Genomic DNA, 14311 nt, shown 5'->3' on the forward strand with positions numbered 1-14311 from the left:
CCACGGCCACTCGCTCAGACCCACGGCTGCCCCATAGCGAACCCTCCGGACCCACGGCTGCCCCACAGCGAGCACTCCGGACCCACGGCTGCCCCATAGTGACTCGCTCAGACCCACGGCTGCCCCATAGCGAGCACTCCGGACCCACGGCTGCCCCACGGCGAACCCTCCGGAGCCACGGCTGCCCCACGGCGAGCACTCCGGACCCACAGCTGCCCCACAGCGACTCGCTCAGACCCACGGCTGCCCCACGGCGACTCGCTCAGACCCACAGCGAACCCTCCAGACCCACGGCTGCCCCACAGCGACTCGCTCAGACCCACGGCTGCCCCATAGCGAGCACTCCGGACCCACAGCTGCCCCACAGCGACTCACTCAGACCCACGGCTGCCCCACAGCGAGCACTCCGGACCCACGGCTGCCCCACGGCGACTCGCTCAGACCCACGGCTGCCCCACAGCGACCTGCTCAGACCCACGGCTGCCCCACAGCGAGCACTCCGGACCCACGGCTGCCCCACGGCGACTCGCTCAGACCCACAGCTGCCCCATAGCGAGCACTCCGGACCCACGGCTGCCCCACGGCGACTCGCTCAGACCCACGGCTGCCCCACGGCGACTCGCTCAGACCCACGGCTGCCCCACAGCGAGCACTCCGGACCCACGGCTGCCCCACGGCGTCTCGCTCAGACCCACGGCTGCCCCACGGCGACTCGCTCAGACCCACGGCTGCCCCACGGCGACTCGCTCAGACCCACAGCGAACCCTCCAGACCCACGGCTGCCCCACAGCGACTCGCTCAGACCCACGGCTGCCCCATAGCGAGCACTCTGGACCCACAGCTGCCCCACAGCGACCTGCTCAGACCCACAGCGAGCACTCCGGACCCACAGCTGCCCCACAGCGACCTGCTCAGACCCACGGCTGCCCCACAGCGAGCACTCCGGACCCACGGCTGCCCCACGGCGACTCGCTCAGACCCACAGCTGCCCCATAGCGAGCACTCCGGACCCACGGCTGCCCCACGGCGACTCGCTCAGACCCACAGCTGCCCCACAGCGAGCACTCCAGACCCACGGCTGCCCCACGGCGACTCGCTCAGACCCACGGCTGCCCCACAGCGAGCACTCCGGACCCACGGCTGCCCCACGGCGTCTCGCTCAGACCCACGGCTGCCCCACGGCGACTCGCTCAGACCCACGGCTGCCCCACAGCGAGCACTCCGGACCCACGGCTGCCCCACGGCGTCTCGCTCAGACCCACGGCTGCCCCACGGCGACTCGCTCAGACCCACGGCTGCCCCACAGCGAGCACTCCGGACCCACGGCTGCCCCACGGCGTCTCGCTCAGACCCACGGCTGCCCCACGGCGACTCGCTCAGACCCACGGCTGCCCCACAGCGAGCACTCCGGACCCACGGCTGCCCCACAGCGACCTGCTCAGACCCACAGCTGCCCCACAGCGAGCACTCCGGACCCACGGCTGCCCCACGGCGACTCGCTCAGACCCACAGCTGCCCCATAGCGAGCACTCCGGACCCACAGGTAGCTCTCCCAGTCCATCCCTGTCCCTCCCAGTTTATCCCACTGCTCTCCCAGTCTCTCCCCGTCCCCCCTAAACGCTTCGCAGCTCCTCCCAGTATATCCCAGTCCCCTCCCAGTATAACCCAAAACCCCTCCCAGTCCCTCCCAGTACATCCCAGCCCCCCCTAAACCCCTCCCAGTCTATCCCAGTCCCTCCTAAACCCTTCCCAGTCCCTCCCAGCCCCCTCCCAGTCTATCCCAGTTCCCTCCCAGCCCCCCCTAAACCCCTCCCAGCCCCTCCCAGTATATCCCAGTCCCCTCCCAGTCCCCCCTAAACCCCTCCCAGCCCCTCCCAGTACATCCCAGTCCCCTCCCAGTCCCCCCTAAACCCCTCCCAGTCCCTCCCAGCCCCCTCCCAGTCTATCCCAGTCCCCTCCCAGCCCCCCCTAAACCCCTCCCAGTCCCCCCCAAACCCCTCCCAGCCCCCTCCCAGTATCCCCCAGTCCCTCCCAGTACCGCGGATCCTCCTCGGGCTGGTTGGCCGCCAGCAGGGAGAGGAGGGTGGATTTCCCAGTTCCCTGCAGCCCCAGCGCTCCCACCACCAGCACGTCCGTCTGCTCCAGTAAGAACTGGGAAGGGGGGAGGGGCACCCAAAAGTCGGGGGGGGGAGGGGCACCCAAAAGTCGGGGGGGGGAGGGGCACCCAAGGGTGTGGCAGCACCCCTCCCCCCCCCCCCCCCCCACCCCAAGGGCTCCCAGACCCCACCCCGACCCCCCTCCCCCACCCAAAGGACCCCACCCCAAAGGGGAGGGTCCCCCCAGGCCCCTCCCCACGGCCCCTCCCCCGCCCCAGGGTGGGCCCCGCCCCGCCCCTCCCCTCCCCCCACCTCCAGGGCGCTGTCACACCAGTTCATTTGCTCGTCCACCAGTTTGATGCTGGTTTTCATCTTCTCGGGGGCCGCCAGCCGCGCCTGCCCCGCCACCGCTGCGGGGGGGAGGGGCACTGCGTCATCGGGGGGAGTGGCCACGCCCCCAGCTCCACCCCCTCCTCGCTGGCCACGCCCCGCCGTCCCAGAGAGCCCCGCCCACAACCTCCGGCCAACAGCCCTTCTACGAGCCCTTAGCCCCGCCCACCCAATCCCTAGCCCCGCCCACCCGCCCCTACCCACGCTCCACCACCCCTAGCCACGCCCCACCGCCCCGCCCAGCCCGTAGCCCCTCCCACATGGCACTAGCCCCGCCCCCAAAGCCTCTCACCCCGCCCCCAAAGCAGTAGAGGGATCTCCCCCCCGCCCCAAAGCCGTAGCCCCGCCCCCGCCCCTTAGCCCCGCCCCAAAACACAGGCCACGCCCATTGCCACTAGCCACGCCCCCGCCCCAAGCCACACCCCCAAGCATTAACCCCACCCTCTACAACAGCAGCTCCTCCCCTTCGGCCCCACCCAAAGCACTAGCCCCGCCCCACCGCACTGACCCCTCCCCCAGCCCCACCTCTACCCTCAGCCCCGCCCACCCCCCAAGCCCCGCCCCAGCACTGACCCCTCCCCTTTAGCCCCACCCCCAAAAGCCCTGGCCCCACCCCCTCCTCCCCAGCCCTTCACTAGCCCCGCCCCTCCCACCCCTTGGCCCCGCCCACTCACGGTCGAGCGCCCCGGGGGGGGGCAGGCCCCGCCCATGCAGCTGATAGACGGGCTGGGTGGGGCGGGGCCCCTCCCTCTCGCGGGGCGGGGCCAGGGCCGGCCCTTCCCCCGCGCCGGCCCCGCCCCCGCCCCGCCCTTCCTCCCCCCGCGCTTTCATCAGCACGATGGGCGGGGCCGGGGCAGGGGCGGGCGGGGCCGGGCCTGGCCCCGCCTTCACCTGCTGCTCCCGCCCCGCCCCCCCCAAGAAGAACAACGTTAGCGGGCAGGGAGGGAAAGGGGGCGGAGCCACGCGGCCGGGCCACGCCCCCAGCCCCACCCCCGCGACCCAAGCCACGCCCACCCGGCCCCGCCCAGCTCACCCGCTCCCCGGGGGGCTTGGCCAGGATGATGGGCGTCTTCTGCATCAGGCCAGCCGGCTCCTCCCCTCCCTCCTGCAGGGGGCGGGGTCAGGCGTGGCCACGCCCGCCCCCGCCACGCCCACTCCCTTTAGCCCCGCCTCCCTGCCAAGCCAGGACTCCGCCCCCTCCCATACTCCCTAGGGTGCCCCCTGAAGCCACGCCCACCCCGGCGCCGACCACGCCCCCATGGTCTCTGGCCACACCCTCGGCCACGCCCCCGCTGCCACCTCTCGCTCACCCTGGCTCCGCCCCCGCTTTCCCCGACCCCGCCCACTTCCCCATCCCAGCCACGCCCACCCCCTAGCCACGCCCCCTTGCCCCCAGGGCTGCGCACCCACCCCATCACTCTACCCAGCCCCGCCCCCTTCCCCCAAACCCCGCCCACCCCCCCAAACCCCACCCCTTCCCACCACTCACCCTAAGCCCCGCCCATTCACTCACAAGCCCCTCCCACCCTCCCAAACCCCGCCCCACCACCCATCCCACTAGCCCCGCCCACTCACTCCCCAATCCCCGCCCACCCACCCCAAGCCCAGCCCCACCCACCCAAGCCCCGCCCATTACCCTAAACCCCGCCCACCACCTACCCAAGCCCCGCCCATCACCCCCAAAGCCCGCCCACCCTCCCCAAACCCCTCCCTCCACCCACCACTCACCCTAAGCCCCGCCCATCACCCCAAACCCCGCCCACCCTCCCCAAAGCCCCGCCCACCCCAACCCCTCCCACCACCTCTCACCCCAAGCCCCGCCCATCATCCCCAAAGCCCGCCCACCCTCCCCAGAGCCCCACCCACCCCCCAAACCCCACCCACCACCCACCCCAAAGCCCCGCCCACCATCCCCAAAGCCCGCCCACCCTCCCCAAACCCCTCCCACCACCCACCCCAAGCCCCGCCCACCCCCAAACCCCGCCAACCACCCACCCCAAGCCCCACCCATCACCCCAAACCCCGCCCACCCTCCCCAGAGCCCCGCCCACCCTCCCCAAACCCTCCCACCACCCGCCACTCACCCCAAGCCCCGCCCATCACCCCAAAGCCCCGCCCACCGTCCCCAAACCCCGCCCACCACCCACCACTCACCCCAAGCCCCGCCCATCACCCCCAAACCCCGCCCCCTCCCACTCCCCCACCCCCTTAACCCCGCCCACCCCTTAACCCCGCCCCCAGCACCACCCCCACCCCGAAGCCCCGCCCACCCCGAAGCCCCACCCACCCGCCTGTCTCCGCCCCCTTCCGCCTCCTTCTCCCTCAGCCACCGCCGCCGCCCGCCGGGGGCCGGGCTCTGCCCCGAGTCCGACATCAAGAAAAAACCCCCCAAAAAAACCTCCGGGGGGGGGAAAAAAGAACCCGGGGACCCTCTAGGGACCCTATAGGGGCCTATAGGGGCCGGCGGGAGCTATAGGGGCCGCCGCTGAGGAGCCGCCGCCTTTTTTCCTGAGGTAAAAGTAGGCCCGGCGGGGCGGGGCGGCTCTGAGAAGGGGCCGGGGGGGGTTTTGTGAGGCGGGAGAAGGGCTATAAGGGGCGGGGGAGGGGCTATAAGGGACGGGGCGTGGGCTATAGGGGACGGGGGGGGGGTATAAGGGAGGAGGAGGGGGCTATAGGTGCGGCGGAGGGATACAAGGAGAGGAAAAGGGGATCTGCGCATGCGCGCGGCGGAGGGAGACGGGAAGGGAGGGAGCGGTTGCCACGGCAACGGTGGGGGAAGTCCCGCGCTTTTTTTTCCCGCCGCTTGCTGGGATTGGTTGGGAAGGGCGGCGCATGCGCAGGGCGCGCCGCCGCTCGCCTACCCCGCCCCTGCGCATGCGCCGGGGGTTTAAAGGGGCAGGAGGGGGTGTGAGGGGAGCTGGAGCACGTGACCCGCCGGGGAGGAGCCGCGTCCTGCGGCCAATCGGAGTGCGGGGGCCCAGGTAGGGCCAGCCAATCGCAGCACCCGAACGGGGGGGGGGGGGGAGGAAGGCGGCGCCATCTTGGAGCGGGCGGGAAGAAAAAAGTCCCCGCCCCCCAGCGGCCCCTATGGACCCCCCCAAAGCCTCTATAGTCCCCCCCAGGAACCCTATAGACCCCCCAGATCCCCTATAGACCCCCCCAAACCCCCTATAGACCCCCCCGGCACCCCCAGGACCCCCCCAGCACCCCTATAGACCCCCCCAAACCACCTATAGACGCCCCCCAGATCCCCTATAGACCCCCCCAGGTCCCATATAGCCCCCCCCAAGACCCCCTCTGCCCCCCAACCACCCCCCACGACCCCTATAGAACCCCTCAGGACCCCCATAACACCCCCCAGTCCCCCTATAGACCCCCCCAAACCCCCCATAGACCCCCCCAGGACCCCCATAACCCCCCCAAACCCCCTATAGACCCCCCCATAGTCCCCCCCGACCCCTATAACCGCCACATAGCCCCCCCCCCAAACCCCCCCGTAACTCCCCAGCTACCCTATAGACCCCCCCAGGACCCCCATAACTCCCCCAAACCCCCTATGGACCCCCCCATAGACCCCCCTAGACCCCTATAACCCACCCCGCAACCCCTATAGCCCCCCCAGGACCCCCATAAACCCCCCCAGATCCCCTATAGACCCCCCCCACCCCCTATAGACCCCCCACAACCCCTGTAGCCCCCCCCAGGACACCCATAACCCCTCCCAGGACCCCCTATAGACCCCACCAGCTCCCCCCAAAGAAACCCACGACCCCTATAGACCCCCCTATAGACCCCCCTCAGCTCCCCCCAAAAACCCCCACGACCCCTATAACCCCCCCCCAACCCCTATAGACCCCCCATAGCCACCCCAAACCCCCCCGTAACCGCCCAGGTACCCTATAGACCCCCCCAGGACCCCCATAAGCCCCCCCAAAGCCCCTAGAGAACCCCCATAGCTCCCCCATAGACCCCCCACAACCCCTGTAGCCCTCCAAGACCCCCATAACCCCCCCCAAACCCGCTACAGACCCCCCATAAGACCCCCCCCGACCCCTATAGACCCCCCCCACAACCCCTATAGCCCCCCCAGGACCCCCATAACCCCCCAACCCCCCTATAGAGCTCCTGGACCCCCTATAGACCCCCCACAACCCCTACAGCCCCCCCCAGTCCCCTATAGCCCCCCCCATAGGGGACCCCAGCCCTGCCTGGGGGGGGGTAGGGGTGTTGTGTTGTGTGTCCATCCCCCCCCAAATAAAGACAAACCCACGGGAGTGGTTTATTAACGGCGAAACTCATTATAATTAATTAATAACCGGGGGGGTGGGGAGACGTTGGGGGCGCGGTGACACCCCCCGGGGTGGGGGGGAGGGGGTGGGGGGGGTGACACCGCGGGGGGGGGGGGAGACGGCGCCGTCGGTCGCATGCGGGGACGAGGGACGGGGGGGTCAGGCCAGCGCCAGCACTGGGGGGGGACACACCAGTGTCACCGTCACCCAGTGACCCCCCCGTGTCCCCACGGGCCCCCCCAAGTCCCCCCCCTTGTCTCCCCAATGTCCCCATGTCCCCCCCAGTGTCCCCAGTGTCCCCCAATCTCCTCCCCAGTGTCCCCCCCATGCCCCCCATCACCCCCCCAGTGCCCCCCATCACCCTCCCAGTGTCCCCCATCACCCTCCCAGCATCCCCAATCTCCCCCCAGTGTCCCCCATCACCCTCCCAGTATCCCCAATCTCCCCCCAGTGTCCCTGCCACCCCCCAGTGCCCCCCATCACCCTCCCAGCATCCCCCATCACCCTCCCAGCGTCCCCCATCACCCCCCCAGTGTCCCCCATCACCCCCCCAGTGTCCCCAATCTCCCCCCCAGTGTCCCCAGTCTCCCTCCCAGTGTCCCCAGTGTCCCCCATCACCCCCAATCTCCCCCCCCAGTATCCCCAATCTCCCCCCAGTGTCCCTGCCACCCCCCAGTGTCCCCCATCACCCTCCCAGCATCCCCAATCTCCCCCCAGTGTCCCCCATCACCCTCCCAGTATCCCCAATCTCCCCCCAGTGTCCCCCACCACCCTCCCAGTATCCCCAATCTCCCCCCCAGTGCCCCCCATCACCCTCCCAGTATCCCAAATTTCCCCCCAGTGTCCCCCATCACCCTCCCAGTGTCCCCCATCACCCTCCCAGTGTCCCCAATCTCCCCCCCAGTGTCCCCCATCACCCTCCCAGTATCCCCAATCTCCCCCCAGTGCCCCCCATCACCCTCCCAGTATCCCCAGTGCCCCCCATCACCCTCCCAGTGTCCCCAGTGCCCCCCATCACCCTCCCAGTGCCCCCAGTATCCCCAGTGCCCCCCCTGACCGGTGAGCGCCTCCTGCGCGAAGTACTTGACGTCGACGTCCTGGTCCTGCGTCAGCTTCTCCAGCACCGGCTTCACCTCGTTCTGCAGCGTCCTGGGGGGGACACGGGGGGGACGGGGACATGGGGGGGGACACGGACACGGGGGGACACGGGGGGGACACGGACACGGGGGGGACACGGACGGACACGGACACGGGGGGGGACATGGACATGGGGGGGACACGGGGGGGACACGGACACGGGGGGACATGGGGGGGACGGGGACATGGGGGGGGACATGGACACGGGGGGACACGGGGGGGACATGGACACGGGGGGGACACGGACGGACACGGACACGGGGGGGACATGGACACGGGGGGACACGGGGGGGACATGGACACGGGGGGGACACGGACGGACACGGACACGGGGGGGACATGGACACGGGGGGACACGGGGGGACACGGGGGGACATGGGGGGACACGGACACGGGGCGACACAGGGGGACACGGACGGACACGGGGGGGACATGGACACGGACGGACACAGACGGACACGGACACGGGGGGACACGGGGGGACACGGGGGGACGTGGACATGGGGGGGGACATGGGGACATGGACACGGGGGGACACGGACACGGGGCGACACAGGGGGACACGGGGGGACGGGGACATGGGGGGACACGGGGGACATGGGGGGGACACGGACACAAGGGGACACGGGGACACGGACATGGGGGGGACACGGGGGGACACAAACACAGGGGGGACATGGGGGGACACGGGGGGGACGTGGACATGGGGAGGACACGGACACGAGGGGCCACGGGGACACGGACACGGGGGGACACAAACACAGGGGGGACATGGGGGGGACACGGGGGGACACGGACATGGGGGGGACACGGACACGAGGGGACACGGGGACACGGACATGGGGGGACACGGACGGACACGGGGGGACACGGGGGGACGGGGACATGGGGGGGACACAGGGACACGGACATGGGGGGACACGGGGGACATGGACACGGGGGGACATGGAAGGGACACGGGGGGACATGAAGGGGACATGGACATGGGGGGGGGCCACGGAGGGACATGGGGGGCCACGGACATGGGGGGACGTGGAGGGGACACGGGGGGACATGGACACGGGGGAGACATGGAGGGGACATGGACACGGGGGGGGGGACCACAGAGGGACATAGGGGGACACGGACACGGGGGGATGTGGAGAGGACACGGGGGGACATGGGGGGGGACACGAGGAGGGCACGGGGGGGACATGGGGGGATACGGGGGGGGACACAGACATGGGGGGACACGGACATAGGGGGGACATGGACGGACGGGGGGGACATGATGGGGGGACATGGGGGGACACGGACATGGGGGGACACGGGGGGGACATGGACACAGGAGACACGGGCAGAGGGGGGACACGGACACGGGGGGGGACATCATGGGGACACGGAGGGGACATGGACACGGGGGGGGCCACAGAGGGACATGGGGGGACACGGACATGGGGGGACATTGAGGGGACACGGGGGGACATGGGGGGGACATAGAGAGGACACGGAGGGGACATGGGGGGACACGGGGGGGACGTGGAGGGAACACGGGGGGACACAACAGGGACACGGGGGGAACACGGGACATGGAGGGAACACGGAGGGGACACGGGGGGGACACGGAGGTTAGTGGGGCAACGAACGGGGGTGGCAACGCGTGCACTGGGTGTACTGGGAGCGCTGGGTGCAACGCTTGCGCTGGGTGTGCCGCGGGTACAGGGCGCGCTGGGCGTACTGGTTGTACTGGGTAGACTGGGAGAGCCGGGTGTGCCACGCGTATGGGGTGCGCCGGGTGTTAAGGCTTGGGCGTGCTGGGTGCACTGGGTGTAATGGTTGTACTGGGTGCGATGCCCGCACTGTGTGCCCTGGCTGTACTGGGTGCGCTGGGTGTAATGGTTGTACTGGGTGCGATGCCCGCACTGTGTGCCCTGGGTGCACTGGGTGTAATGGTTGTACTGGGTGCGATGCCCGCACTGTGTGCCCTGGCTGTACTGGGTGCACTGGTTGTACTGGGTGCGATGCCCGCACTGTGTGCCCTGGCTGTACTGGGTGCACTGGGTGTAATGGTTGTACTGGGTGCGATGCCCGCACTGTGTGCCCTGGCTGTACTGGGTGCACTGGGTGTAATGGTTGTACTGGGTGCGATGCCCGCACTGTGTGCCCTGGCTGTACTGGGTGCACTGGGTGTAATGGTTGTACTGGGTGCGATGCCCGCACTGTGTGCCCTGGCTGTACTGGGTACACTGGGTGTAATGGCTGTACTGGGTGCGATGCCCGCACTGTGTGCCCTGGCTGTACTGGGTGCGCTGGGTGTAATGGTTGTACTGGGTGCGATGCCCGCACTGTGTGCCCTGGGTGCACTGGGTGTAATGGTTGTACTGGGTGCGATGCCCGCACTGTGTGCCCTGGCTGTACTGGGTGCACTGGTTGTACTGGGTGCGATGCCCGCACTGTGTGCCCTGGCTGTACTGGGTGCACTGGGTGTAATGGTTGTACTGGGTGCGATGCCCGCACTGTGTGCCCTGGCTGTACTGGGTGCACTGGGTGTAATGGTTGTACTGGGTGCGATGCCCGCACTGTGTGCCCTGGCTGTACTGGGTGCACTGGGTGTAATGGTTGTACTGGGTGCGATGCCCGCACTGTGTGCCCTGGCTGTACTGGGTACACTGGGTGTAATGGCTGTACTGGGTGCGATGCCCGCACTGTGTGCCCTGGCTGTACTGGGTGCGCTGGGTGTAATGGTTGTACTGGGTGCGATGCCCGCACTGTGTGCCCTGGGTGCACTGGGTGTAATGGTTGTACTGGGTGCGATGCCCGCACTGTGTGCCCTGGCTGTACTGGGTGCACTGGTTGTACTGGGTGCGATGCCCGCACTGTGTGCCCTGGCTGTACTGGGTGCACTGGGTGTAATGGTTGTACTGGGTGCGATGCCCGCACTGTGTGCCCTGGCTGTACTGGGTGCGCTGGGTGTAATGGTTGTACTGGGTGCGATGCCCGCACTGTGTGCCCTGGGTGCACTGGGTGTAATGGTTGTACTGGGTGCGATGCCCGCACTGTGTGCCCTGGCTGTACTGGGTGCACTGGTTGTACTGGGTGCGATGCCCGCACTGTGTGCCCTGGCTGTACTGGGTGCACTGGGTGTAATGGTTGTACTGGGTGCGATGCCCGCACTGTGTGCCCTGGCTGTACTGGGTGCACTGGGTGTAATGGTTGTACTGGGTGCGATGCCCGCACTGTGTGCCCTGGCTGTACTGGGTGCACTGGGTGTAATGGTTGTACTGGGTGCGATGCCCGCACTGTGTGCCCTGGCTGTACTGGGTGCACTGGGTGTAATGGTTGTACTGGGTGCGATGCCCGCACTGTGTGCCCTGGCTGTACTGGGTGCACTGGGTGTAATGGTTGTACTGGGTGCGATGCCCGCACTGTGTGCCCTGGCTGTACTGGGTGCACTGGCTGTAATGGTTGTACTGGGTGCGATGCCCGCACTGTGTGCCCTGGCTGTACTGGGTGCACTGGCTGTACTGGGTGTGATGCCCACACCGCCATGTCCTGGCTGTACTGGGCGCACTGGGCACGATGCCTGCACTGCGTGCCCTGGGTGTCCTGGCTGTACTGGGTGCACTGGGCATGATGCCAGTACTCCATGTCCTGGCTGTACTGGGTGCACTGGGCGTCCTGCATGTGCTGCGCATGATACCTGCACTGGGTGTCCCAGTTGTACTGGGTGTCCCAGTTGTACTGGGTGCACTGGGTGTCCCAGCTGTGCTGCATGTGCTGCACACAATACCTGCACTGTGTCCCCTGGCTGTACTGGGTGCACTGGGTATACTGGGCGTGCTGCGCATGATGCCTACACCGTGTGCCCCAGCTGCACTGGGTATACTGGGCACAATGCCTGCACTGTGTGTCCCAGCTGTACTGGGGGCACTGGGTGTGCTGCGCACGATGGCTGTACTGGGTGCACTGGCTGTACTGGGTATACTGGCTGTACTGGGTGTGCTGCGCACGATGGCTGTACTGGGTGCACTGGGTATACTGGGTGTACTGGGCATACTGGGTGTACTGGGCACAATGCCTGCACTGTGTGTCCCAGCTGTACTGGGTGCACTGGGTGTGCTGCGCACGATGGCTGTACTGGGTGCACTGGCTGTACTGGGTATACTGGCTGTACTGGGTGTGCTGCGCATGATACCTGCACAGTGTGTCCCGGCTGCGCTGGGTGCACTGGGTATACTGGGTGTACTGGGCATACTGGGTGTACTGGGCACAATGCCTGCACTGTGTCCCGGCTGTACTGGGTGTACTGGCTTGTACTGGGTGTGCTGCACACGATGCCTGCACTGTGCCCCCCAGCTGTACTGGGTGCACTGGGTATACTGGGTGTGCTGCACACGATGCCTGTACTGGGTGTCCCGGCTGCACTGGGTGTCCTGGCTGTACTGGGTGCACTGGGTATACTGGCTATACTGGGCGTGCTGCGCACAATGCCTGCACCGTGTGTCCCAGTTGTACTGGGTGCACTGGGTGTCCTGCACACAATGCCTGCACTGCGTGTCGCAGCTGTACTGGGTGCGCTGCGCATGATGGCTGTACTGGGTGCACTGGGTATACTGGCTATACTGGGTGTGCTGCGCACAATGCCTGCACCGTGTCCCCTGGCTGTACCGTGTCCCCTGGCTGTACTGGGTGCACTGGGTATACTGGCTATACTGGGTGTGCTGCGCACAATGCCTGCACCGTGTCCCCTGGCTGTACTGGGTGCACTGGGTATACTGGGTGTGCTGCGCACGATGCCTGTACCATGTGTCCCGGCTGCACTGGGTGTCCTGGCTGTACTGGGTGCACTGGGTATACTGGCTATACTGGGTGTGCTGCGCACAATGCCTGCACCGTGTCCCCTGGCTGTACCGTGTCCCCTGGCTGTACTGGGTGCACTGGGTACACTGGGTGTGCTGCGCACGATGCCTGTACCGGGTGTCCTGGCTGCACTGGGTATACTGGGTGTGCTGCGCACAATGCCTGCACCGTGTCCCCTGGCTGTACCGTGTCCCTTGGCTGTACTGGGTATACTGGCTGTACTGGGTGTACTGGGTCCCCCGGCTGTACTGGGTGTACTGGGCGTGCTGCGCACGATGCCCGTACCGGGCGCACCGGTGGCGATACCCGCGCCGCACATCCCGCAGGCGCCGTAAGCGCGGCGGGTGCGCTCTAGGTACCGGGCGTGGTGGGCGGGGCGTGGCGGGGCGCGGCGGGGCGTGGCATACCCGCTGTCGAGGATGGGCCCGATGCGCTGCAGGGACTTGGCGACGTTGAAGCGGACGTTGGCGACGGCGTCGGCCGCCATGCGCAGCACCGTCGGCAGCATCTGCTTCGTCGTGATCTCCTGCCCGCACACCTCCGACAGCACCTGCCCCAAAAACAACGCCGGGGGGGGTCGGGGGGGCACCCAGGGGGTTTAGCGGGCACCCAGGGGTCCGGGGGGGCACCCAGGGGGTCCAGGGGGGGCACCCAGGGGTCTGGGGGGGGGCACCCATGGGGTTTAAGGGGCACGCAGGGGTTCAGGGGGGGCACCTGGGATTTTGGGGGGGCACCCAGGGGTCCAGGGGGGGCATCCAGGGGGTTTAGGGGGCACCCAGGGGTCCAGGGGGGGGGCACCCAGGGGGTTTAGGGGGCACCCAGGGGTCTGGGGGGGGACGACACCCATGGGGTTTAAGGGGCACCCAGGAGTTCAGGGGGGGCACCCAGGGGTCTGGGGGGGCACCCAGGGGGTTTAGGGGGCACCCAGGGGTCCGGGGGGGGCACCCAGGGGTCGGGGGGGGGCCCCCATGGGGTTTAAGGGGCACCCAGGAGTTCAGGGGGGGCACCCAGGGGTCTGGGGGGGGGCACCCAGGGGTTCAGGGGGGGCACCCAGGGGTCGGGGGGGGCACCCATGGGGTTTAAGGGGCACCCAGGGGTCCAGGGGGGGCACCCAGGGGGTTTAGGGGGCACCCAGGGGTCCGGGGGGGCAGCCAGGGGTCTGGGGGGGCACCTGGGATTTTGGGGGGGCACCCAGGGGGTTTAGGGGGCACCCAGGAGTTCAGGGGGGGCACCCAGGGGGTTTAGGGGGCACCCAGGGGTTCAGGGGGGGCACCTGGGATTTTGGGGGGGCACCCAGGGGTCCAGGGGGGGCATCCAGGGGGGGCATCCAGGGGGTTTAGGGGGCACCCAGGGGTCCGGGGGGGGGCACCCAGGGGGTTTAGGGGGCACCCAGGGGTCCAGGGGGCACCCAGGGGTCTGGGGGGGGCACCCAGGGGGTTTAGGGGGCACCCAGGGGTCTGGGGGGGGCACCCAGGGGTCCGGGGGGGGCCCCCATGGGGTTTAAGGGGTACCCAGGAGTTCAGGGGGGGCACCCAGGGGTCCGGGGGGGCACCCAGGGGT

At 68.7% G+C, this 14311-nt stretch overlaps 2 protein-coding genes across 2 annotated transcripts in view; both read right to left on the minus strand.

Annotated features, from left to right (window-relative positions):
- Positions 1–1968: 1968 nt before the first annotated feature.
- Positions 1969–5070, minus strand: SMG9 (SMG9 nonsense mediated mRNA decay factor). The gene is made up of 5 exons (XM_069774625.1): positions 4774–5070; positions 3520–3591; positions 3161–3380; positions 2409–2506; positions 1969–2151 (listed from the first exon to the last, which is right to left on the minus strand). Exons 1-5 carry the CDS (start codon positions 4858–4860, stop codon positions 1969–1971), a joined length of 660 nt encoding a protein of 219 aa, XP_069630726.1. The 5' UTR covers positions 4861–5070.
- A 1691-nt stretch (positions 5071–6761) lies between these two features.
- PPP2R1A (protein phosphatase 2 scaffold subunit Aalpha) overlaps positions 6762–14311 on the minus strand; it is a 33988-nt gene continuing 26438 nt past the window's right edge. Inside the window, exons 13-15 of the mRNA XM_069774612.1 lie at positions 13159–13301; positions 7833–7924; positions 6762–6951 (exon numbers count right to left, since the gene is read on the minus strand). Of these exons, the coding sequence (XP_069630713.1) occupies positions 6935–6951; positions 7833–7924; positions 13159–13301 (252 nt within the window). The 3' untranslated portion in view covers positions 6762–6934. The remainder of the gene's footprint in view (positions 6952–7832; positions 7925–13158; positions 13302–14311) is intronic.

The sequence above is a fragment of the Haliaeetus albicilla genome, chromosome 31 (assembly GCF_947461875.1).
Source record: "Haliaeetus albicilla chromosome 31, bHalAlb1.1, whole genome shotgun sequence".
NCBI lineage: Eukaryota > Metazoa > Chordata > Aves > Accipitriformes > Accipitridae > Haliaeetus > Haliaeetus albicilla.

Excerpts from the sequence above, each read along its gene's own strand:
- SMG9 (XM_069774625.1), bottom strand. The coding sequence starts at position 4,860 with ATGTCGGACTCGGGGCAGAGCCCGGCCCCCGGCGGGCGGCGGCGGTGG. Across the intron at positions 3,592-4,773 it reads AAGGGGGCGGAGACAGGCGG|GAGGGAGGGGAGGAGCCGGC; the intron begins GTGGGTGGGGCT and ends CGCCCCCTGCAG. Across the intron at positions 3,381-3,519 it reads CCAAGCCCCCCGGGGAGCGG|CAGGTGAAGGCGGGGCCAGG; the intron begins GTGAGCTGGGCG and ends GGGCGGGAGCAG.